We start from the raw sequence: 27,540 nt of genomic DNA on the forward strand, positions 1-27,540 counted from the left end.
AACAAATGCAAATGCAGCTACTTTGCTGTTATTCTGGCTGCACAGTTTGAACGTGACTGTAAGTTAGCCGTAGTTGGCTAGCTAGCAAGCAAGGGTTAAAAACATTGCCAGCCAGTATGGCAATAAAACAGTTTGAACAAACAACTGGTCCATAGATACAGAACAAACATACTTAGCGACTGGGTTGCGTCTCTGGCAACTGAACCGATAGAATGAACAACCAGCCGGCTTTTATATCAATGCTAATATGGCAAAACATTTGCTAGCTAGCTAACCAACAATTGTACCAATTTATTTGAGAGACAAGTGCTCACTGTGCACATTTATGTTTTCAAATATAGTTTACATGTTGTGAACAATCTAAGCCAATCCTGTCTGTTTTGCCCCATACAGTAGTTGCGCACTCGTCGATTTTGTTGCTAAACAATCAATCATCCAGTCTATATTCCTGGATTTCAAAGAATGTCCCTGAGCATAAAGCTACATCTCAATAGTATAAAGTGGATTCCTATACTTGTCTCCTTTCATTTATCTGCACTGAAGAAAAGTGAAGGAATTATACATAACTGCTGGGAATGTCCATTCATCTGTCCAGTTCTTTCATATCAGATTTTTTTTTAATAGTTTATATCAGGAAGAAAGGAGACTAGGCGATATGATGCGTCAACACTTTGGTTTCGGGATGCTCTCATTGGGTTTCATGTTTATCATCGCCAAGGTTGGAATTGCAGGTGTGTGTGTGTAGCTGATAAGGCATGTGGACAGAACCATAATGGACTCCTTTGTGAAAGGTCCTTTGATCAATGACAAAAAACATCTGCAGCTTTATTTGATTCTATTGATTGATTCCATTCAACTGAATGACAACTGACTAAAATTAAATGAAAACCTTTCCATTCTACTTAAGTGTTGCTATAACTGTGTACTTGCATGGTAGTTACATAGGCAGCTACTGTAAAACTGTAGTGTTTAGTCAGACATTGTTATATTGCTTACAACTATGTAACATAGTATAATTCATTACAGACCAAGGTCAAAATGCTTTCAAATAGTTGAGCTGCACTTGATTTGTTTTCCCGGTACTATGTCCCAAAAGTGCATACTCCAAGCTAAATCAGTATTTATCTAGGTCTGCTATATCCCCTTATATAACCACAATGAAATCTGATTTGAAAATGAAAGACCATGGGTCTCATCCAAAATACTCAAAACCCATGATATTAACATATACTGGCTACCTCAGATAATTGTACATGATGTACATGTTGCTGAAGAACCTCAAACTGCTGTGCCTGAGGATGACAATTTCTGTCCCTTTCGATATAGAGATATACAGTACCAGTCAAAAGTTGACACACCTACTCATTCAAGGGTTTTTCTTTATTTTTACTATTGTCTACATTGTAGAATAATAGTGAAGACTTCAAAACTATGAAATAACACATATGGAATCATGTATCCAAAAGAAAGTGTTAAACAAAACCAAAATATATTTTATATTTGAGATTCTTCAAAGTAGCCACCCTTTGCCTTGATGACAGCTTTGCACACTCTTGGCATTCTCTCACTCAGCTTCTTGAGGTAGTGCTTTGTTAATTTGTGGAACATGAGTTTGAGCCAATCAGTGTTGTGACAAGGTAGGGGTGGTATACAGAAAATTGCCATAATATGGACTTGGTCTTTTACCAAATAGGGCAAGAACAGCTCAAATAAGCAAAGAGAAATGACAGTCCATCATTACTTCAGACATGAAGGTCAGTTAATCCAGAAAATGTCAAGAACTTTGAAAGTTTCTTCAAGTGCTGTGATAAAAACCATGAAGCGCTATGATGAAACTGGCTCTCATGAGGACCGTCACAGGAAAGGAAGACCCAGAGTTATCTCTGCTGCAGAGGATAAGTTCATTAGAGTTACCAGCCTCAGAGATTGCAGCAAAAATAAATGCTTCTTAGAGTTCAATTAATAGACACATCTAAACATCAACTGTTCTTGAGGAGACTGCGTGAATCAGGCCTTCATGGTTGAATTGCTGCAAAGAAACCACTACTAAAGGACACTAATAATAAGAAGAGACTTGCTTGGGCCAAAAAACACAAACAATGGACATTACACCAGTGGAAATCTTTCCTTTGGTCTGATGAGTCCAAATTTGAGATTTTTGGTTCCAACTGCCGTGTCTTTGTGAGACGCAGAGTAGGTGAACGGATAATCTCCACATGTGTAGTTTCCACCGTGAAGCATGGAGATGTGACATTGCTTTGCTGGTGACACTGTCTGTAAATTATTTAAAATTCAAGGCACACTTAACCAGCATGGTTACCACTGCATTCTGCAGCGATAAACCATCCCATCTGGTTTGTGCTTAGTGGGACTATCATTTGTTTTTCAACACAACAATAGCCTGGAGGTGTGTTGGGTTATGTAAGGGCTATTTGACCAAGAAGGAGAGTGATGGAGTGCTGCTTCAGATGACCTGGCCTCCACAATCACCCAACCTCAACCTAATTGAGATTGTTTGGGATGAGTTGGACCGTAGAGTGAAGAAAAAGCAGCCAACAAGTGCTCAGCATTTGTGGGAACTCCTTCAAGACTGTTGAAAAAGCATTCCAGGTGAAGCTGGTTTTGAGAATGTCCAGAGTGTGCAAAGCTGTCGTCAAGGCAAAGGGAGGCAACTTTGAAGACTATAAGAATATATTTAGATTTGTTCAACACTTTTTGGTTACTACATGATTCCATGTGTGTTATTTCATAGTTTTGATGTCTTCACTATTATTATACAATGTAGAAAATAGTAAAATAAAGAAAAACCCTTAAATGAGTATGTGTCCAAACTTTGGACTGGTACTCTGTCTGTGTGTGTGTCCACCTCTCTTCTCTCAAAGCTCTCTATACTTTATTGGGGAACATTGAGTTAAGGTAGTTTTCCGCGCAGCGCTCAGGGCCTCTTTTTCACCAACATCTTCATTGTGCAAGTGGTGTAGAGGCACTATCTGTGGATTGTCCATCTGACTGTCCAGGGTTTTCTGTTGTAAGTCCCACCAGAGCAAGCCAGGGTCAATGGTATTTCTCTTGGTAGGTCCTGTTTAAACATAAAATATAATTACACACAGTTGAGAGACCATGTTGTATATACAGTGCATTCGGGAAGTATTCAGACCCCTTCCCTCTTCCCACATTTTGTTAGGTTACAGCCTTATTCTGGATTAAATTAAATGTTTTTCTTCAATCTACACACAATACCCTATAACGACAAAGCGAAAACAGTTTTGTAAAATATTTAGCTAATTTATAATTTTTTTAAAAAACAAATACCTTATTTGCTGTGAAATTCTAAATTGAACTCAGGTGCATTCTGTTTCCAGTGATCATCCTTGATGTTTCTACAACTTGATTGGAGTCCACATGTGGTTAATTCAATTGATTGGACATAATTTGGAAAGGCACACACTCCTGTCTATATAAGGTCCCATAGTTGACAGTGCATGTCAGAGCAAAAACCAAGCCATGAGGTCGAAGGAATTGTCCATAGAGCTCCGAGACAAGATTGTTTCGAGGCACAGATATGGGGAAGGGTAAGAAAAAATGTCTGCAGCAAAGAAGGTCCCCAAGAACACAATGGCCTCCATCATTCTTAAATGGAATAAGTTTGGAACCACCAAGACACTTCCTAGAGCTGGCTGCCTGGCCAGACTGAGCAATCGGGGCAGAAGGGCCTTGGTCAGGGTGGTGACCAAGAACCTGATGGTCACTCTGACAGAGCTCCAGAGTTCCACTGTGGAGATGGGAGAACCTTCTAGAAGGACAACCATATCTGCAGCACTCCACCAACATGATTCTCTGGTCTGAAGATATTAAGATGTTACTCTTTGGCTTGAATGCCAAGCGTCACGTCTGGAGGATACCAGGCACCATCCCTATAGTGAAGCGTGGTGACAGCATCATGCTGTGGGGATGTTTTTCAGCGGCAGGGACTGGGAAACTAGTCAGGATCGAGGGAAAGATGAACGGAGCAAAGTACAGAGAGATCCTTGATGAAAACCTGCTCTAGAGCGCTCAGGACCTCAGACTGGGGTGAAGGTTCACCTTCCAACAGGACAACGACCCTAAGCACACAGCCAAGACAAAGGAGCAGAGGCTTCGGGACAAGTCTCTGAATGTCCTTGAGTGGCCCAGCCAGAACCCGGACTTGAACCCAATCTAACATCTCTGGAGAAACCTGAAAATAGCTGTGCATCGACGCCCTCCATCCAACCTGACAGTGCTTGAGAGGATATGCAGAGCAGAATATGAGAAACTCTTCAAATACAGGTGTGCTAAGCTTGTAGCATCATACCCAAGAAGAATCAAGGCTGTAATCACTGCCTAAGGTGCTTCAACAAAGTACTGAGTAAAGGGTCTGAATACTTATGTAAATATGCAAAAAAAAAAAAAACTTTTGCTTTGTCATTATGGGGTATTGTGTAGGTTGATTGGGGTAACAAAACTTGGAAAAAGTCAAGGGGTCTGAATACTTTCCGAATGCACTGTATGTCTGTCTGAGCTGAATGGTCAAGACATGGTATTAAATGATAAAAACATTGAGGAAATGATAAATAAATCATTCTTTTATTACCTGTTGCATAGCTCACAGCTACCCCAACCAGCACCACTGAAATTGTCCCCACGGCACCAAAGTAGAGGTAGGACATGGAATAAAAGTTCTGCAGACTCGTCCGTCTGTGGAGAAATATTTCCTTAGTCAGCTTACCTCATAAGGCCAAGAGCCTTTCCTAACCATATGACCAGACCAGGAACATCTGGGCCGTAAACTATACAACATTCAAGATAAGAGACAAGTTATTGAGTTATGAACACTTTAATGAGATATATGATTGATGATAATAACACACTTTTGCTACTTCTACTGGTGGTACTACTCTCAATTTGTTAGTATGTCTCTCCATATGTCTTCCTCACCCATGTTGATATAGGGGAAGCGGCATGGAGGCGGAGGGTGTGTCCATGCCCAGGCTGCTGTTGACTGTGCTGTTACTTGATGGACACTGATCTGTATAGGTGGGCAGGACTCCCATGGTCTGCAGACTGGGAGGATGGAGGGTTGATCCAATGACCAGCCACAAGGAGATGGAGAAGCCCACCGCCACGCCACTAAACACGCCCTAAAGACAAAAGTAATATAATCTCTGAAGGCAATCAGTCATTATGGAATTCTCTGGAATGAGCTAAAACAAAACTGTGGTATTAGCTGTACAAATAATCTTCCTATGGAGGGTTAGAATTACAAAGGTGAAAAGGGGTACGGGGCAATACCCCCATATCAAATCATGGCACCCTCCTAAGCATCAAAATAGAATCATGGATGGACACCCCTGTAACTCTTATTACATGAGCAGCTGATCTTCTCCCTCTTCCCAAATGTTCCCATTGTGCAAACAGCATCTTGTCCAACTCACCGGCCTGTTACTAGCAGGAACAAACATCCCCAGGATGAAAGCCCCGAGAAGTGGGCCACTGACCACTCCCATGACTGTGAAGGACCCCTGAGGAGGAGAAGAATAGGGACAATGTGACACTGGACAAATCCTTCATTATTCTCAGTCCCCAAGGTTTATGGCTGTATGTCAGGACAGCATTTTGGTACACTTGTATTGGTGTCCATAAGAAAGCCTTTTGTGTACCTGATCTGAGTCCGTGGCCTACAGAGACTTTAAACATGAGGAGGAATGTAATATGGTGAAGGGTGGAACCTACTTGAAGAACTCCCCAGTCCAAGAAGGATGAGAGAGCAGCCACCGTGATACATCCAGCCCCATACATGAAAGCTAAAACACAGCGACACATTAGATGCTACAACGCCAGCTTGATAAGGTCACATTCTTTTGTACCACATTGATTATTTAATAATTTGGTACAAAAACCAAACTGTTTAGGGTGTTTTTCACTTTAGAGAAATAGTTGCTTACCCAATACAAAAATATAACTTTAAAATTGTGCTTACACAGCCCTCTGGAAATTAAAATCAACCTCTTCTGTGACATGTTGGCTAGAGTTGGTTTCAGTAGATCATCCATGGTAACAGCTGCCATAGCGTTGATGCTGGTGGAGGCGGTACTGTAAAGCAGTGAATTACCAGCAATGATGTCATCAGTGGTGTCAGTCATATGCTGATTTATGACTTGATGCATATTACAGACAGGGACTGGATACCTCAGGGTGCCACTGTATGCACAAGCCAGAAAAAGACCGGGAAAGCCAGGGTGGTCTTGAAAGATGTCCAGCACTAAGTAGGGCATATACTTTGAAAGAGAGAAGAGGGGAAATGTATGAAAGCCCAAATATTAACACAAGCGCAATCATTTCATAAAAAGGGAGAAAATAAAATGTTTACAATTCTGTGAAAGTATATTGGGTACATTTACTTAAGCTCTCCTGGTACCTCAAGTGGATGTAGATTTCACTTTAGGACCACTCCTTTAGGACCACTCTGGTCCCTGAATACCCCCAACAGTACACATTTTTATTGTAGTCCTTGTCAAGCACACCTGATTCAACTTGTCAAGTAACCATCAGGCCCTCAATGAGTTGAATCAGGTATGTTTGTCTGAGGCTACAACAAAAGTTGGGAATCACTGGTGTAGATTGTAGTAGTTATATCATTACTCATTACCTGGTCTGGAGCAGCAATCTTTCCAGACTTCAAAGGGTCACAGTGGGAGTACAAGGCAAACATGACAATGCCGCAGGTGGCTGCACTGCCTACAACGAGACACAAGCCCACTTGGTTGACAAACAACGCCCTGCAGAGAAGGATAAGCAAACATCTACGTTTAGTCAGGCCCTACACCCAAACAAGGGCACTGCGTTCATCCACCTCTGGCCTGCTCGCCTCCCTACCACTGAGGAAGTACAGTTCCCGCTCAGCCCAGTCAAAACTGTTCGCTGCTCTGGCTCCCCAATGGTGGAACACACTCCCTCACGACGCCAGGACAGCGGAGTCAATCACCACCTTCCGGAGACACCTGAAACCCCACCTCTTTAAGGAATACCTAGGATAGGATAAAGTAATCCTTCTCACCCCCCCCTTAAAAGATTTAGATGCACTATTGTAAAGTGGCTGTTCCACTGGATGTCATAAGGTGAATGCACCAATTTGTAAGTCGCTCTGGATAAGAGCGTCTGCTAAATGACTTAAATGTAATGTAAAATGTAAATGTAGTCCAGTACAGCCTTGTGGGACATTATTTTTCAGCAAACATCCTTGTTTTATATCGGTCAATAGACAGTGTTTTATCAGTAGACGTCCTGTTCCTCCTGTTACCAAACAGTTGAATTATCATAAATGATAATTTGCAGGGCCCATATTCATAAACAGTTTCAGAGTAGGAGTGCTGACCTTATTCATTATATAATAAAGGGTAAAACTGATCCTAGATCAGCACTCGTTATCTGAGGATCACACATTATGAATAAGGACCCTGGTCTTGTGGGTAAAACATGGACACCCTTCTCTCTAGTCCAACTAATCTGGGATTGGAACAGGGACTGTGCTGGACTGCCATCATTTGAGTGATGGTCTAAACCAGGGCTCTCCATCCCTGTTCCTGGAGAGCTACTGTCCTGTATGTTTTTTTTTCACTCCAACCCTATTCCTGGAGAGCCAATTGTCCTGTACCTTTTTCACTCCAACCCTAATCTAGCTCACCTGATTCTAACAATCAGCTGGTTGAATCAGGTTAGTTACAACTGAGGTTGGATTGAAAACCTACAGGAGAGTAGCTCTCCAGGAACAGGGTTGGAGAGCCCTTGTCTAAACATATACTGAACATTTGCTGTGCGTCTTATAAAGTAAAGTGAGTCATTCTGGAGTGATTTGGGAATCATTACATCCTTCTGGTTACTCTGAACATTCCTATCAATAATCACGCTTTCATGTGTGAAGTGATTGTGATTTGTGGCTCTTATTTGTAAATAATAAAAACACCATTGCTCATTTGACTTACTGTATAACAAACTATTGAACATGCACCGTGCTTCTCTTAACGTTCATTTGATAGCCTGTATGCGTCAGGGTTCCTTAGTATTTCAGAACTCGCCTTTGCTTCTGTATAAACCAAGGGGTTGCGTATTACCAGTTTATTTTATTTCATTTCCTGTACCTACTAGTACAGTTGGTTACAGTTATATTCCTCCCTTTTTATATAGGAAGGTCTAAAGAATCTAGAATCTGCTTTTATTAATTGGCAGCGTTAAAAATATATTAATACATTTCACAAAATGTGAATTTGCATATGATCTTAATCTTACATTATCTTGCTTTATCTTATGTGAAAATAAGAAACTGTGATCCAGCATAGGCTTTGCTGAAAGTGGATGTCTGCACTCACCACTGGGCCTGTCGCTCAGTTCTGCAAGAGATGTAGCGTTGTACCTGTGCCTGGTTCACACCATACATGGACAGCCACAACAGCGTACCGCCAACAGTAAAGCTCCAGAATGTGTATCGCCTCCTTGGGTCAAAGTCAAAACTGATCAAAAGAGAAGGTATTGATGATGTAGTAAGTGTGATTTTTGGGGGTGATTGTGCAATGGATAGCTGAAAGGCATATTGTTAGTTGAATAAAAGGCAGTTTTTTACTCATTAAAGTTAATTCGTGATCCATTGTTGGCAATCTCCAAAACCATTGCTGGCCCACCAACCAAAACAGTGCCCTGGATGAAGATGGCGATGAAGCCAGAGAGCATGACCAGGATCTGGAACACGTCTGTCCAGATGACTGCTTTCATGCCCCCCTGTGGTGTGGAGGACAGACAGACAGATAAGATAGATTCAGAGTAGCACCCTAATACAGTCCATTTACTATGAAGTATGGAGAAGGCGTTCTCTAAGTCTTACCAATGTGGTGTAAAAAGTACAAATGAACCCAGTTGAGAAGAGGGACGCCCACATATTGAGCCCAGTGGCTGGAATACAATAATTAAAACATTAATAACAATTGTACGTAACACATTGATAATGTAACACACACACAGGTGGTATAGAGCATTATAACACTTACTAAGCCTTCACAACAGCTCATGGTCACTATAGTCATACATGCATTTATAAAGAATTACATACAGGAGGTTGCAAACACATTATTGTGCTTCTCCAGAGATCATACCTTGGCTCAGGATTAAGGCTGGAGCATAGATCACAATTCCTGTGTAGAGCAGCTGGAAAGAAATGATCAAGTATAAATCAATGGCTAATTGAGAGTATATGTTAAACGCACACATATCTAATATGTATGTATGTATGTATGTATGTATGTATGTATGTATGTATGTATGTATGTATGTATGTATGTATGTATGTATGTATGTATGTATGTACACATTCTGATCTCAACATTATACATAAAGTCATATGAGGACGACTTTGCGCATGCTCTATCAGTTTGCCTTACTTACTGTTGAGACTATAAACTGGACACTTCCAAGCAGCTGCATCTCTCTGCCAAATCTCATCTTGAGGTACTGTGACAGCAAAGCAAAGAGTAATTGTAACAAAACAGTATCCTTCCACACATACTGTTCTTCCTATCCCTCCCCCTGCCTTCCCCACACACACAAACATTTAAAGTTCAACAGTTGCTAGGCCATAACCCTATTTCTTAATTGCGTAGATCTAGTAGCTATGTGTTGTATGTGCATGGCATCTCTATGGATGATGTCAATGTAAAGGGTAACAAAACCTCATTGGTGCTGGTGATACCAAGGCGGTAGAACACTGGCAGGAACAGGTATGCAGTCAGACAGGAGTTGATGGTTTGCCCAAGGCACATGTATAGGAACTTAAAACCATAGAGGGAGGCTTCAGCTGGCACTCCCAGGACCTGGACAGCTGACATGAAGCTGGCACACAGTGACATTCCCACGGGTATGACTGGCATACTACGGCCACCGGTGAAGAAGTCATCCACCTTAGCATCACCCGGTTTCTTCTTCAGGGCCTGGAACAGCCCTATTCCCATGGAAACGAGCAGCATGGCAGCAAAGACGACGTAGTCTGCCAGGACAAAGCCTGGTCGGGGTCGTTCGGGGATATGTTCTCCATCCATTGCTTTGTCCTCCTTGTCGTGTTGGATGGTAGAATCAGATGCTCCAGGTGTTTTTTGGGACTGAATAGGATGTATGCATAATGAGTATAAATTACGACGTAGAGGATATGATACAGCACCTTTAAACTGCTGTTTTGACCTTTCAACTGCAATTGGTGAATCTGATAAAAGGTTGCTAGAAAAAATATTTATTGAATGAAAGAAACTTTACATTTACAGATAAAATGAGTCCCAGTCATATATAGTGCCTTCAGAAAGCATTCACAACCCTTTCCTTTTTCCAAATGGATACACATAGTTCCTTTTTTTAAATGGATACAGACATTTGAAGTCGGAAGTTTACATACACCTTAGCCAAAATCATTTAAACTCAGTTTTCCTGACATTTAATCCTAGTAAAAATCCCCTGTTTTAGGTCAGTTAGGATCGGCACTTTATTTTAAGAATGTGAAAGGTCAGAATAATAGTACAGAGAATTTTTTTTAAATTGTATTTATTTCATGATTTATTTCTTTCATCACATTTCTAGTGGGTCAGAAGTTTACATATACTCAATTAGTCTTTGAAGTTGGGTGAATTTAGGCCCATTCCTCCTGACAGAGCTGGTGTAACTAAGTCAGGTTTGTAGGCCTCCATGCTCACACATGCTTTTTCAGTTCTGCCCACACATTTTCTATAAGATTGAGGTCAGGGCTTTGTGAGGGCCATTCTAATACCTTGACTTTGTTGTCCTTAAGCCATTTTGCCACAACTTTGGAAGTATGCTTGGGGTCATTGTTCATTTGGAAGACCCATTTGCGACCAAGCTTCCGGACTGATGTGTTGAGATGTTGCTTCAATGTATCCACATAATTGTCCTTCCTCTTGATGCCATATATTTTGTGACGTGCACCAGTCCCTCCTGCAGCAAAGCACCCCCACATCATGATGTTGCCACCCCCGTGCTTCACGGTTGGAATGGTGTTCTTCGGCTTGCAAGCCTCCCCCTTTTTCCTCCAAACATAACAATGGTCATTATGGCCAAACAGTTATATTTTTGTTTCATCAGACCAGAGGACTTTTCTCCAAAAAGTACAATCTTTGTCCCCATGTGCAGTTGCAAACCGTAGTCTGGCTTTTTTTGTGGCAGTTTTGGAGCATGGCTTCTTCCTTGATGAGTGGCTGTTCAGGTTGTTGATATAGGACTCGTTTTAGTGGATATAGATACTTTTGTACCCGTTTCCTCCAGCATCTTCACAAGGTCCTTTGCTGTTGTTCTGGGATTGATTTGCACCAAAGTACGTTAATCTCTAGGAGACAGAACGCTCCTCCTTCCTGAGCGTTATGACGGCTGCGTGTTTATACTTGCGAACTATTATTTGTACAGATGAACGTGGTGCCTTCAGGTGTTTGGAAGTTGCTCCCAAGGATGAACCAGACATGTGGAGGTCTTTCGATTTCCCATGATGTCAAGTAAAGAGGAACTGAGTTTGACGGTAGGCCTTTAAATACATTCACAGGTACACCTCCAATTGACTCAAATGATGTCAATTAGCCTCAGAAGCTTCTAAAGACCTGATATCATTTTCGGGAATTTTCCAAGCTGTTTAAAAGGCACAGTCAACTTAGTGTATGTAACTTCTGACCCACTGGCAATGTGATACAGTGAATTATGAGTGAAATAATGTTTCTGTAAACAATTGTTGTAAAAATGACTTGCGTCATACACAAAGTAGATGTCCTAACCGACTCTCCAAAACTATAGTTTGTTATCAAGAAATTTGTGGAGTGGTTGAAAAACAAGTTAATGAATCCAACCTAAACTGTAAACATCAGACTTCAACTGTAATACCCCATATTGTTTTTATTAGTTTTATTCTGTTAAAAAAAGAAAAGCTGAAATGTCTTGAGTCAATAATTATTCTACCTCTTTGTTATGGCAAGCCTAAATAAGTTACTGTGTAAACAACTTCACCGACCACCGAAATCCTAGAAGTTGTTTGTGCTTAAGTCAAAATTGCATGGTTCATGATTCGGTTTCTCGGGCCAATCAGAACGGTTTGAATGTGTTCCGATTCAAGAAGTTGTTGAGGTGGAAGCAAATCTTTTCTCATTGCAGAGAAGACGTTAGTGGGCGTGGTGTTTTGCCAGAGCGATGTGGATGGGTAGCCAGGCAAGTTTGACATCGCAACCAGCGGCTTCTATAGCCAGCGTGACAGTGTGGGAATTTGTCAGTTTTGGTTATTACCTATTATGACCCCATTCCTGAAAGCGAAGACTCCTAGGAACTTACAGAGCTCCAAAAGTATTGTAACAGTGAATTTGTTGTTGTTATGGCTCTGTACTCCAACACTTTGGATTTGAAATGATACAATGACTGAGGTTAAGTGCAGATTGTCAGATTTAATTTGAGGGTATTTTCATCCATTTTGTATGAACCGTTTAGAAATTAAAGCACTTTTTGTACATAGTCCACCCATTTTAGGGGACCAAAACTATTGTGACATTCACTTACAGTTTGTGTATCAAAGTAGTCAAAAGTAGGCCAATGTCATCACAAAAATGCAGCCTCAATAACATGAACCAGTGAAGTACTCCTTCAGATAAAGATCTGTATAGCTCCTGTTCTGGCACATCATTTGATTATATGCTGAGGGTATGAAACTAAATGTTCCGGGGCTAAAGTGTTTCAATTTGAAGGGACCAAATAAAATGTTAAAGGATCTTTACATTTTTTAAACTTCAATTTGTCCATGTGCCCTGAAAGAAGTCAATGGGGCCAGGGGAGACTGTCATCCAAAGTTTTGTTGTTTCAAAAGCCACTGCTAAAGTAACCACAAAAAAAACAATAGATAGGGGCAACCTCACCATGTTTAAAATTGCATGACCAAATCAACTCAAAAACTTGGTTCTAAGTTACTTTTACATGGTGAGCTGGTCCCTATCACTCCCATAGTTTTTTAGTTATTATTGCCTGAAGTTAGCTTAAGTTGGCCGTGGCTTTTGAAACAAATTTGAACCATAGATGACTGTCTCTCTTGGCCCCATGGATTACTTTCTGGGTAAATGACAAAACAGAGTCGGAAAAAGTGAAGACTAACTATATATTCATGAAAACTTTAACAATTGTCTGACTAAATTTGTTTGATATAGAGGAAGTCTTCATAAAGACCATCAAAAGTCATTGTACTTCCATTTGTGAGGCTATTTGGTTCACGGTGCAATACAATATTGATAACCTTTGCTCTAGTTTGTTCTTTTATCAATCCTTTAACATGTTTAATAATGATATCTTAGCTAGCTTGATGACAGTGGCCCTTTTTGCTTATTTTTGATTTTCAAAAAAATAACCGGATAATAGTGCCATGGATCATGTCAAAATTGTCTAGAAATGCAGGAAATGGGCTTTAGGTGGGAAAATAAATGTCTGGGGGAGGACCCCACCACTTTGTCTCCCCTACCTCTAAAACCATAGTTGTGCACACTGGCACTTTTAGTGGGTTCATAAATATTGTCTCAATAACCCAACATTTGGTTATGAGACCATTATACAGGTTAAGCGGGAAACTCATTCAATTATATCCTGTATCCATGATCAGATTAAAACCACAAAACAATTTGACAAACTTGAAAAAGTTCAAATAACCTTACCTGTGTCCTCTCTAAAACTCAAATTCCCAGTCTCTGAAAAGCCTTTACCTTCTAACCTTCTTCTTCTGCAGAGTTTCAATTGACAATAGCCTAAGACATTAGGACATTTTTAGAATGCCAAGTGATGACGAAGAATAGCAGCACCTTTCATTAAAAGTGGCTCTGCAAACTTGGTCTGTTACAGTGAGTGGAAGGTGCTTTGTGTGTTGAACAAGGTATTGGGGGAGGAGCAAAAGTAAAAGAGGTCAGGAGGATTAGAATAAGAGGGATTTTAATAAGTTGAAATGTTCCTTATTGTCATGCTGCTGAAATTAACTAATGGGAAAGGGATGGGTTAAAAACACTGTAAATGCATCAGAATTAACACTGGTTTAGATCGTGATTGTGTTTAATTGAGCATATGCAGTTCACTTTCACCTACATTTAAAATGTGCTAATATTTCAGGATTTTATAAAAACATTCAAGTTCAAGTTTTATTGATGCCCATGAGTCAACACAGGCTGAAATCCATGGGCATAATATACTAATTGACATCCATAAATATATCAATATATTTCACAAAGAGAGAGGTTGTGGTATTTGTGACTCTCCTCTTTAGCTTTAAGATACCCTATTTTACAAATAGTACAGGTTAATTCTGTTTCATGCTACAAATCACCTTTACATGGGAGTCTTGAGTTCCCATTGAATGCATTTCACGATATTAGTTTAGCCATAAAGGGTCTGAACACCAATAGTACTGGAGATCTGGCAGTGTAAATGTCTTGGAAAACTCATACAACACACCACGACTCAGCTTATATCACAATACTAGTTGTCGCAATGCCTCTTTGAAGACTATAAACCTGAATACAGCTGCACTTGACAACTGAGAATTGTATGACTCCTGATATAGTATCACTTCACTAGCTCTGGCTGACTAACAGCTACCGTCAAGGCTCCAAAAACATACACATACCTAATTGACTTGTTTGCTTCTTCCCTACAAGCTTACACAATTGGTCCCTTCACCAGCTGCCAAATATCTGGTACGTCATCCAATATTGGAGAAAACAGCTGGTTGCAGAGTTGTATCGACAATGTGTACAAAAAAAATAAGTGTACTCTGAAGACTTTTGTAAGCCCTTAAAGGGTCCTGAAAAGATTTGGATTCACATGTAAAAACAGCATTTTGAGTGATTAAAATATCACCTATAATATTTTTTGGGAACAGAAATGCTCTAAGATGTGGGAAAAATGTTGTTTGAAGAGACAGTCTGAATGGGCGAGAAGCTTATATCCATGAGCTCGCCTTGACTGACAGTTCTTTGAAACAGCTATGTTAAGAAACTTGGATGTAGTGAGAAGTGTTGCAGTAAAATCATCTTTAGCAAATTTGGTGATACACAAAGCAACATTGAAATTGCATCAATGAGGGGCATTTTTATTACATTGTTTTAGACATCTCTCGTTTGGCATGTCTCTTGTGATACGGTTCACTGCAGCACTGAGGGATGTGTTGACATTTGTATTTATTATGGATCCCCATTTGCTGCTGCCAAAGCAAATAATACAATTATTAAACATTAAAATGCATTTTAAAACAGGTTAAGTGTGGGCCCTGAAATGACAACTGCGTCAGAGTTTTGAACAACCCTTGTCCCCCCCTTTTGTTTCATGCTGGCTGAAGATCTAGCTACTGTAGCCAGTAACTAACTAACACTAGAAAGATGAAAGGAAAATAATTAAATAATAAATAAATAAATAAATAAATAATAATAATAATAATAATAATAAAAATTACCTGATATCCTACAGTTGTGGCCAAAAGTTGAGAGAATGACACAAATATTACTTTTCAAAGTCTGCTGCCTCAGTTTGTATGATGGCAATTTGCATATACTCCAGAATGTTATGAAGAATGATCAGAGGAATTGCAATTAATTGCAAAGTCCCTCTTTGTCATGCAAATGACTGAATCCCAAAACAACATTTCCACTGCATTTCAGCCTTGCCACAAAAGGACCAGCTGACATGATGTCAGTGATTCTCCCGTTAAAACAGGCACAGGTGTGAGGGTTGATGAGGACAAGGCTGGAGATCACTCTGTCATGCTGATTGAGTTCGAATAACAAACTGGAAGCTTCAAAAGGAGGGTGGTGCTTGGAATCATTGTTCTTCCTCTGTCGATCATGGTTACCTGCAAGGAAACACGTGCGGACATCATTGCTTTGCACAAAAAGGGCTTCCCCAGGCAAGGATATTGCTGCCAGTAAGATTGCACCTAAATCAACCATTTATCGGATCATCAAGAACTTCAAGGAGAGTGGTTCAATTGTTGTGAAGTAGGCTTCAGGGTGCCCAAGAAAGTCCAGCAAGCGCCAGGACCATCTCTTAAAGTTGATTTAGCTGCGGGATCGGGGCACCACCAGTACAGAGCTTGCTCAGGAATGGCTGCAGGCAAGTGTGAGTGCATCTGCACGCACAGTGAGGCGAAGTCTTTTGGAGGATGGCCTGGTGTCAAGAAGGGCAGCAAATAATCCACTTCTCTCCAGGAAAAACAGAGAAAGACTGATATTCTGCAAAAGGTACAGGGATTGGACTGCTGAGGACTGGGGTAAAGTCATTTTCTCTGACGAATCCCCTTTCCGATTGCTTGGGGCATCCGGAAAAAAGCTTGTCCGGAGAAGACAAGGTGAGCACTACCATCAGTCCTGTGTCATGCCAACAGTAAAGCATTTTGAGACCATTCATGTGTGGGGTTGCTTCTCAGCCAAGGGTGTGGGCTCACTCACAATTTTGCCTAAGAACACAGCCATGAATAAAGAATGGTACCAACACATCCTCCGAGAGCAACTTCTCCCAACCATCCAGGAACAGTTTGGTGACGAACAATGCCTTTTCCAGCATGATGGAGCACCTTGCCATAAGGCAAAAGTGATAACTAAGTGACTCAGGGAACAAAACATTGATATGTTGGGTCCATGGCCAGGAAACTCACCTAACCTTAATCCCATTGAGCACCTGTGCTCAATCATCAAGAGGGCAGGTGGACAAACAAAAACCCACAAATTCTGACAAACTCCAAGCATTGATTATGCAAGATTGGGCTGCCATCAGTCAGGATGTGGCCCAGAATTTAACTGACAGCATGCCAGGGCCGATTGAAGAGGTCTTGAAAAAGAAGGGTCTACACTGCAAATATTGACTCTTTGCATGAACATCATGTTGTAATTGTCAATAAAAGCCTTTTGACACTTGTGAAATGCTTGTAATTATACTTCAGTATTCCATAGTAACATCTGACAAAAATATCTAAAGACACCGAAGCAGTAAACTTTATGGAAATTAATATTTGTGTAATTCTCAAAACGTTTGGCCACAACTGTACAGTCACATTTTGGCACCAGTAGATTAACTGTCAAGCTAAACTCTGCAAAAAAGAAAAATGGCCCTTTTTCAGCACCCTGTCTTTCAAAGATAATTCGTAAAAATCCAAATAACATAGATCTTCATTGTGAAGGGTTTAAATACCGTTTCCCATGCTTGTTCAATGAACCATAAAACAAGTCATTAACATGCACCTGTCGACCCGTCGTAAAGACAATTAAAGTCACAGTTATGAAACTCATCTGCGTGAACGTGCCTTAGGCATGCTGCAAGGAGGTATGAGGACTGCAGATGTGGCCAGCGCAATAAATTGCAATGTCCGTACTGTGAGACGCCTAAGGCAGCGCTACAGGGAGACAGGACGGACAGCTGATCGTCCTCACAGTGGCAGACCACGTGTAACAACACATGCACAGGATAGGTCGTTCCGAACAGCACACGAGCGGGACAGGTACAGGATGGCAACAACAACTGCCCGAGTTACACCAGGAACGCACAATCCCTACATCAGTGCCTAGACTGTCCGGAATAGGCTGAGAGAGGCTGGACTGGGGGCTTGTAGGCCTGTTGTAGTAAGGCAGGTCCTCACCAGACATCACCGGCAAGAACGTCACCTATGGGCACAAACCCACCGTCGCTGAACCAGACAGGACTGGAAAAAAGTGCTCTTCACTGACGAGTCTGGGTTTTGTCTCACTAGAGGTGATGGTCGGATTCACGTTTATCGTCGACGGAATGAGTGTTACACCGAGGCTTGTACTCTAGAGCTGGATCGATGTTGAGGTAGAGGGTCCGTCATGGTCTGGGGCGGTGTGTCACAGCATCATCGGACTGAGCTTGTTGTCATTGCAGGCAATCTCAACACTGTGCGTTACATGGAAGACATCCTCCTCCCTCATGTGGTACCCTTCCTGCAGGCTCATCCTGACATGACCCTCCAGCATGACAATGCCACCAGCCATACTGCTCCTTCTGTGCGTGATTTCCTGCAAGACAGGAATGTCAGTGTTCTGCCATAGCCAGCGAAGAGCCCAGATCTCAATCCCATTGAACACGTTTGGGACCTTTTGAATTGGAGGGTGAGGGCTAGGGCCATTCCCCTCAGCAATGTCCGGCAACTTGCAGGTGCCTTGTGGAAGAGTGAGGTAACTTCTCACAGCAAAAACTGGCAAATCTGCCCCGAAGCTAGCACCAGTTAGCCGTGAGCCAAGCGCATCTCCCGGATAGAAAACTCAATTACTACAACTACAATACCTCTTTCGCCATCTGGCTTGGATCCTAAGTTGACGCGGTGCCCCGCCGCAACACCACGACAAGTCTGCCGACGAATACTCCATCCGCTGTGCCTTCAACCGGCCTCCATTGGACCTCGGAGCAGACGCTTCTACTAGCCCCGGGCTACTAACTTTAAACGCTGTGTCGCCCGTGTGCTAGCTTAGTAACAACAAGTAAAAAATGTGTGTACTAAAATCAAATCAAATTTTATTTGTCACATACACATGGTTAGCAGATGTTAATGCAAGTGTAGCGAAATGCTTGTGTTTCTAGTTCCAACAATGCAGTAATAACCAACGAGTAATCTAACCTAACAATTCCACAACTACTACCTTATACACACAAGTGTAAAGGGATAAAGAATATGTACATAAAGATATATGAATGAGTGATGGTACAGAACGGCATAGGCAAGATATTATTATTATTATTATATTATGCAGTAGAATGGTATCGAGTACAGTATATACTGAGATGAGTAATGTAGAGTATGTAAACATAAGTGGCATAGTTTAAAGTGGCTAGTGATACATGTATTACATAAAGATGGCAAGATGCAGTAGATGAGAGTACAGTATATACATATACATATGAGATGAATAATGTATAATGAGTAATGAGATGAATAATGTAGGGTATGTAAACAGTATATTAAGTGGCTTTGTTTGAAGTGGCTAGTGCTACATTTTTTACATCAATTTCCATTATTAAAGTGAGCTGGAGTTGAGTCAGTATGTTGGCAACAGCCACTCAATGTTAGTGGTGGCTCTTTAACAGTCTGATGGCCTTAACTGTTTTTCAGTCTCTCAGTCCCTGCATTTATGCACCTGTACTGGCCTCACCTTCTGGATGATAGCGGGATGAACAGGCAGTGGCTCGGGTGGTTGTTGTCCTTGATTATCTTAATGGCCTTCCTGTGACATCGGGTGGTGTAGGTGTCCTGCAGGTAATTTGCCCCTGGTGATTCTACACCTTCTACACCTACATTGCTTGCTGTTAGGGGTTTTAGGCTGGGTGTCTGTACAGCACTTTGAGATATCAGCTGATGTACGAAGGGCTTTATAAATAAATTTGATTTGATTTGATTTGATGCATTGTGCATACCTCACTACCCTCTGGAGAGACTTATGCTTGTGGACGGAGCAGTTGCCATACCAGGCGGTGATACAGCCCGACAGAATGCTCTCGATTGTGCATCTGTAGAAGTTTGTGAGTGCTTTTGGTGACAAGCCGGATTTCTTCAGCCTCCTGAGGTTGAAGAGGCGCTGCTGCGCCTTCTTCAACACGCTGTCTGTGTGGGTGGACCAATTCAGTTTGTCCGTGATGTGTACGCCGAGGAACTTAAAACATACTACCCTCTCCACTACTGTCCCGTCGATGTGGATAGGGGGGTGCTCCGTCTGCCGTTTCCTGTCCACAATCCAGTCCACAATCATCTCCTTTGTTTTGTTGATGTTGAGTGTTAGGTTATTTTCCTGACACCACACTTCCAGGGTCCTCACCTCCACCCTGTAAGCCATCTCGTCGTTGTTGGTAATCAAGCCTACCACTGTGGTGTCGTCCGCAAACTTGATGATTGAGTTGGAGGCGTGCATGGCCACGCAGTCGTGGGTGAACAGGGAGTACAGGAGAGGGCTCAGAACGCACCCTTGTGGGGCCCCAGTGTTGAGAATCAGCGGGGTGGAGATATTGTTACCAACCCTCACCACCTGGGGGCGGCCCGTTAGGAAGTCCAGTACCCAGTTGCACAGGGCGGGGTCGAGGCCCAGGGTCTCGAGCTTGATGACGAGCTTGGAGGGTACTATGGTGTTGAATGCCGAGCTGTAGTCGATGAACAGCATTCTCACATAGGTATTCCTCTTGTCCAGATGGGTTAGGGCAGTGTGCAGTTCAGTTGCGATTGTGTCGTCTGTGGACCTATTGGGGCAGTAAGCAAATTGGAGTGGGTCTAGGGTGTCAGGTAGGGTGGAGGTGATATGGTCCTTGACTAGTCTCTCAAAGCACTTCATGATGACGGAAGTGAGTGCTACGGGGCGGTAGTCGTTTAGCTCAGTTACCTTAGCTTTCTTGGGAACAGGAACAATGGTGGCCCTCTTGAAGCATGTGGGAACAGCAGACTGGGATAAGGATTGATTGAATATGTCCGTAAACACACCAGCCAGCTGGTCTGCGCATGCTCTGAGGACGCAGCTGGGATTGCCTTCTGGGCCTGCAGCCTTGCGAGGGTTAACGCGTTTAAATGTTTTACTCACGTCGGCTGCAGTGAAGGAGAGTCCGCAGGTTTTGGTAGTGGGCCGTGTCAGTGGCACTGTATTGTCCTCAAAGCGAGCAAAGAAGTTATTTAGTCTGTCTGGGAGCAAGACATCCTGGTCCACAACGGGGCTGGTTTTCTTTTTGTAATCTGTGATTGACTGTAGACCCTGCCACATACCTCGTGTCTGAGCCGTTGAATTGCAACTCTACTTTGTCTCTATACTGACGCTTAGCTTGTTTGATTGCCTTGCAAACAGTGTAGCTATTCCCTCCGCATTTGTTCATGTTTCCGGCCACCTTGGTTCATGCTTTCAGTTTCGCGCGAATGCTGCCATCAATACACAGTTTCTGGTTTGGAAATGTTTTAATAGTTGCTGTGGGTATGACGTCGCCAATGCACTTTCTAATGAACTCGCTCACTGAATCAGCGTATTCGTCAATGTTGTTGTTGGACGCAATGCCGAACATATCCCAATCCACGTGATCGAAGCAGTCTTGAAGCGTGGAATCAGATTGGTCGGACCAGCGTTGAACAGACCTGAGCACGGGAGCTTCTTGTTTTAGTTTCTGTCTGTAGGCTGGAAGCAACAAAATTGAGTTTTGGTCAGCTTTTCCGAAAGGAGGGTGGGGGAGGGCCTTATATGCGTCGCGGAAGTTAGAATAACAATGATCCAGAGTTTAGGGAGTCTTGTTTTCAGATTAACTTTGTTAAAATCCCCAGCTACAATGAATGCAGCCTCAGGATATGTGGTTTCCAGTTTACAAAGAGCAAAATAAAGTTAATTCAGGGCCATCGATGTGTCTGCTTGAGGGGAATATATCTGGCCGTGATTATAATCGAAGAGAATTCCCTTGGTAGATAATGCGGTCAACGTTTGATTGTGAGGAATTCTAAGTCAGGTGAACAGAAGGACTTGAGTTCCAGTATGTTGTTATGACCACACCACGTCTAGTTAATCATAAGGCATACCCCCCCGCCCCTCTTCTTTCCAGAAAGATGCTTGTTTCTGTCGGCGCGATGCGTGAAGAAACCAGCTGGCTGCACCGACTCCGATAGAGTCTCTCGAGTGAGCCATGTTTCCGTGAAGCAAAGAACTTTACACTCTCGGATGTCTCTCTGGAAGGCAACCCTTGCTCAGATTTCATCAACCTTGTTGTCAAGAGACTGGACATTGGCGAGTAGTATGGTAGGGAGTGGTGCGCAATGTGCCCGTCTCCGGAACCTGAAAAGAAGACCGCTTCGTTTGCCCCTTTTACAGCGACGTTGTTTAGGTTCGCCGGCTGGGATCCGATCCATTGTCCTGGGTGGAAGGCAAAACACAGGATCCGCTTCGGGAAAGTCATATTCCTGGTCATAATGATGGTGAGTTGACGTTGCTCTTATATTCAGTAGTTCTTCCTGACTGTATGTCATGAAACCTAAGATTATCTGGGGAACCAATGTAAGAAATAACTTGTAAAAAAAAAAAAAATACTGCATAGTTTCCGAGGAATGCGAAACGAGGCGGCTATCTCTGTCGGCGCCGGAATCAGAGTTAGGTGATGACACCCGGGCCACCAAAACCCTCCCCTTACCCGGACGTTGCTGGGCCAATTGTGTACCGCCTCATGAGTCTCTCGGGTGCATCCGGCTGAAACACAGCATGGGATCGAACCCGGGTTTGTAGTGACACCTCAAGCACTGCAGTGCATTAAACTGTTGCGCCACTCGGGAGACCTGCTCTGTCTTAACAACACTATCAACAAGGCAGGTCCTACTGGCCCTGGTTTTGTTACACCTGTACTACTGTCCAGTCACTGTCCAGTCATGTGGTCAGGTGCCACCAAGAGGGACTTAGGAAAATTACAATTGGCTCCGAACAGGGCAGCACGGCTGGCCCTTAAATGTACATGGAGAGCTAATATTAATACATATGCATCTCAAACTCATGGCTCAAAGCAGAAGAGAGATTGACTTCATCACTTGTTTTTGTAAGAAGTATTGACAAGCTGATTTGAACTACTAGCACACAGCTCGGACACCCATGCATACCCCACAAGACATGCCACCAGCGGTCTTTTCACAATCCCAAAGTCTAGAGTAGACTATGGGAGGCACACAGTGCTACATAGAGCCATGGCTACATGGAACTCTATTTCACATCAGGTAACTGATTCAAGCAGACACACAGGCACAGACACACGCATATAAACTACATACACATGGATTTTGTATTGTAAATGTGGTAGAGTAGTGGGCACACACACTACTTTGTGAAAAGTGTTATGAAATACGCCATGTAATATTTTTTATTGTAAATAACTGCCTTAATGTTGCTGGACCCCAGGAAGAGTAGCTGCTGCAAATGGGGATCCTTAATAAATACAAAAGCACCATATCATACAAAATATACAAGTAGGGGCCTCCCGAGTGGTGCAGTGGTCTAAGGTACTGTCGGCTCTGTCGCAGCCGGCCGCTGATACGGTCGCCAGGTGTACGGTGTTTCCTCCGTCACATTGGTGCGGCTGGCTTCCGGGTTGGATGGGCATTGTGTCAAGAAGCAGTGTGGCTTGGTTGGGTTGTGTTTCGGAGGACACATGGCTCACGACCATCGCCTCTCCCAAGTCCGTACGGGAGTTGCAGCGATGAGACAAGACGGTAACTACTACCAATTGGATACCACGAAATTGGGGAGAAAAATAAATAAATAAACAATACAAGTGGATTTACCAAATATACATTGGCAATAGCCCAAAGGAAATAGCCTCTGTATCAGGCTTAACTTATCCTATCTGAATGGACACAGATAGAGGGCAAGACTGTACACCCTCCCCTTGAGAAACCAAAAATAGAATCTGTCTAACAGGAGCTCAAACAGGTAGGCCTACATAAGACCCCAGGACCATACACTTACCCAATTGGCAATTACAACCAATAAACTGGTTCTACAAGGTCAAAGGCGATTTCCACATCCATTGTTACAATTGTCTTAATCAGACTTAATGATATTTCGACACCATGAATACATGGAACACTCATTTAATCTTATTTAACTTCATGACTCCAAAGCGTGGCGCTCGGCCATGTAGCCTATTTTTATGCACACTGAGGCACGCATGCTCCTATTACCAACAACCAGAAAAAGAGAGACAAAGGACAAAGACACGCGGAACTCCGACATAACCCGGGAAACATGAACAAAGGAAACGATACATTGAATTACATAAATATAACTTCTACCTTGAGTCTTGTGAACATCCAGGTGCACAATAAACATTGCTCCCACTGGAGTGGAAAATTGCAAGATTATGTTATACTACTTTAATTGCATCAAATGGTTGTTTTATGCAACAGAATAGAGTATTCTGTGTGTTCTACTGAGGATGGGCTTCTGGGAGATAACACTGACAGGAGATTTACGATGTCTTTTGGGTGATAAAACCTAAAGAGCATTCCAGAGCAATGAGTTAATGTTTCTGTTCTATACGGGGCCAGACACTGGTCTCTACACAATGAGAACTGTTGACACAGCAGATACTGTCTGCTATGTATATCTTTCATACAGATCTTAACCTTGTGACCCATTCTATATATCTGTTTGTCATGTAGGTTGAAAGGGGTGTATATCTGGGCTATAAAAGACCTTTGTACCTTTGTCTCTGGGCTCTCAACGAATCATCTGAGCATGAATCGTCGACCAGCCATGACCAGCCTTAGTTATCGTAGAGCACTCAATCGATTCACTTTATATGTGTGCGTTGTATTGACCTGCTCCCTTATTAATAAGTGATTCAAGATTTAGTTTAAGTATAACCGACTTGTGATAAGTTTGTCTCTCCTCATTTGATACTAAAGAAATTAACCACCACTTTTGGCGAGGGGGATGGGATGTGAATCTTCACTTGATGACCGCTCCTGACAACCTGGGTAAATCATGCACGAGGGATCCTTCAAACTTGGGATCTCAGGGAGACAACACTTTGGGAACAGAGGAGATGGACCAACCTAAGGTCTGAGAGGCAGCGAGTCGAGTGGATACCACATCTCGAACTTAGTTTAAAACAAATAAAGACATGAGCAAAACACACAAAGTCAAGTTAAGAAAAGCCTCTATTACGTAGGCTCTGAGTGTGTATTCCTGTGTGAGCAGGGCCGAGTCAGAGGAGAGTAATCTGAGAGTTTGTGAACTCAAAGATACTCTGCCACTGGTCGGTTGCGGGCGACCTAGAGCCGTCCTGACACTGAATTGATTGATTACAGTGGGGATTGGTGCTGTCTGTAGGGGCAAGGGATCAGAGTGACTGTGGGTACTTTGTGAAGCACTGTACCTGGTGAAACCCTATTGGAAGAAGGACCTCATTCTGAAAAGTGTCTGTGACCTTCTAAGTGATCCTCAGAAGTGGTGAATTACAATTATTTGAAATGGCTGGCTAAATTAAGATGTATCGTAGACCTATCAAACATGAAACAGAAATGTCTAGGTGTTGCAATAAACGGTACAGGGTTGGAATGATGAAATGCTAGCAATTGTTGTATTAGATGGAATATAGATTTACCACATAGGGCCTATGCATTTAAACGTGCGAAAGCAAATATTTCAACAAGAGAAAAAAAGCACACTCCTCTGGCAGGAGTTTGGTGAGCGCAAGTGAAGATCTGTGCCTATGGTGCGTCGTCACCACAGTAATTTATTTTAAACAAAACATTCCAAATGCAGACTTCATAAGTAAATCATAATTTTCAAGCATTTGTTACATACCAAAAGACCAGTAGGCCTATGCTAGTAATTGTTGCCCCATTACTGGTGAGATTGCAAAGTAAACAGTTAACATTCGTAATCACCCAAAAATTTGAGGCAATCCTCTCTTCCAGCAATATGAAGTTTGCTAACTCACCCGATCTGTGTTGATTGACAGTTTGTTGGTCCAATCAGAGTGCTGTGTATGCATTTCACTAGCCAATCTGTTGCAGGTTTTTTTGCAAGAACGATGCTGCTTATTGTCTCTGGCTATGTGTGTAGAGTAATCCACGTAGACTCCGTGCCACAAAATAACTTACAAAACCTGTCCAGATAAATTCAAGTCATCAATCAAAGTCGAGTCCTGAGGCTCCATGTCAAGTCTCAATTTATTTTATTTTTTATAAAGTCAAGTCTCAAGTCATCAAATGTGTGACTGGATTCCACAACTCTGGTGATTACTTAACAATATCGTACATTTGTGTCACAGGTGTGACTCATTTGCATGTAATCAGAAACAATTATTTCTATTGGATAATTGACTGGTTATGTGATTTGTGCTGAATGTATTTAAACCCCCTGTTTTTGTGTTTCTTGGTGGCTGTCCACAAGAGGTGATGCAGTCTATAGGCATGGTGGATTGGTCATATACTGATTAATTGTGTTTATGAAGAAATATTGCAGTGGCCTCAAAACAATCCATACAACAGATGTATTGTACTTTGGAGCAGAGTGCCTGTTAAAGGAGCAATTTCAGGGGTGACAACATATGTTAACATTAAATACCTGAAGAGAATTCTAGGGGTAGTTGGTGCCCAACACCTTACCCGCCAGGTGAATGGAGAAAAGTGTCAGTTCTGTGTTTTAAAAAAATGTATTAATAAAATAAAATGTTACCCCTTTTTCATGGTATCCAATTGGTAGTTAGTCTTGTCTCATCACTGCAATTCCCATACAGACTCAGGAAAGGCGAAGATTGAGAACCGTGCGTCTTCCGAAACACAACCCAACTGCTTCTTGACACAATGCCCACTTAACCTGGAAGCTAGCCGCACCAATGTGTCAGAAGAAACACTACACCTAGCAACCGGGTCAGTATGCACTGCGCGCGGCCCTCCACAGGTCTCACTTGTGCGCGATGGGACAAGGACATCCCTGCCGGCCTAACCCTCCTCTATCCCGGACGACTCTGGGCCAATTGTGTGCCGCCCCATGGGTCTCCTGGTCGCGGCCGGCTGAGACCGAGCCTGGAATCAAACCCAGAATGTCTAGCGGCACAGCTAGCTAACACTCCAATGCAGTGCCTTAGACCACTACGCCACTCGGGAGACCGGTTCTGTGTTTTAATAGAGATTTACTTACACAGGTGAAGCTTGGTTACTTAATTAAGATTTGCTGTAAGAGCTTTCATTCCCCAACCATTGCAGTGTAAGAAAATGTAAGGATTTGGGCATGTTTCAAGAGCGATGCCTGTTCACACTGCTATCATCCAGAAGGTGATGACAGTACAGGTGCATCAAAGCTGGGACCGAACAGCAATCACTAACTCAGAGTCACTTTAAACTACGTCACTTAAATAATGGTTCTTTCATTACTCATCACATGTATATACTGTATTTTATACCATCTACTGCACCTTGTTTATGCCGCTCGGCCATCACTCATGCATGTACTTATATGTACATACTCATTCACCCCTTTAAATTTGTGTGTATTAGGTCGTTGTTGGGGAATTATTAGATTACTTGTTAGATATTACTGCACTGTCGGAACTAGAAGCACAAGCATTTCTCTACACTCACTAACATCTGCTAACCATGTGTATGTGACCAATAAAATTAGACTTGAAAGTGTGTGCAGATGGACAGAGTATACTGAAGAAAGGTGTGAAGGATGACAATGTTGAAATTGTGGTGGGGATCATGATCCCGAGTTCCTGGAGTGCACTGTAAGGGTGAAGGCGATTTATTTATTTATTTATTTTTTATATATTTTTTTTTAACCTTTATTTAACTAGGCAAGTCAGTTAAGAACAAATTCTTATATAAATTCTTAAGGTGGCTAAAGTTAGTGGTCAATCGAATCTCCTATGCGGCTGTGATTATAAAAGCATTGAGAAAAAGTGACTAGTGAAGATATGGTATTGGATGTACCATAGCCAGTTGTAAATGTTTTCTGCCAGTCAAAATAGACC

At 42.3% G+C, this 27,540-nt stretch overlaps 1 protein-coding gene across 2 annotated transcripts; it reads right to left on the minus strand.

Moving 5' to 3' along the window:
• Positions 1-1,436: 1,436 nt before the first annotated feature.
• Positions 1,437-25,764, minus strand: slc5a5 (solute carrier family 5 member 5). Of its 2 annotated transcripts, none has more exons than XM_035798926.2 (15): positions 25,504-25,764; positions 9,735-10,160; positions 9,451-9,516; positions 9,162-9,213; positions 8,894-8,961; positions 8,636-8,790; positions 8,385-8,525; positions 6,668-6,797; positions 6,208-6,296; positions 5,999-6,111; positions 5,752-5,822; positions 5,454-5,540; positions 4,957-5,159; positions 4,613-4,716; positions 1,437-3,079 (listed from the first exon to the last, which is right to left on the minus strand). In XM_035798926.2, exons 1-15 carry the CDS (start codon positions 25,555-25,557, stop codon positions 2,877-2,879), a joined length of 1,962 nt encoding a protein of 653 aa, XP_035654819.1. In that variant the 5' UTR covers positions 25,558-25,764; the 3' UTR covers positions 1,437-2,876. The 2 variants fall into 2 exon arrangements, with proteins under 2 accessions (XP_035654819.1, XP_035654820.1); XM_035798927.2 differs by lacking the exon at positions 25,504-25,764 and adding an exon at positions 13,731-13,906.
• Between the last annotated feature and the right edge of the window lie 1,776 nt (positions 25,765-27,540).

Source organism: Oncorhynchus keta, chromosome 22, assembly GCF_023373465.1.
Source record: "Oncorhynchus keta strain PuntledgeMale-10-30-2019 chromosome 22, Oket_V2, whole genome shotgun sequence".
NCBI lineage: Eukaryota > Metazoa > Chordata > Actinopteri > Salmoniformes > Salmonidae > Oncorhynchus > Oncorhynchus keta.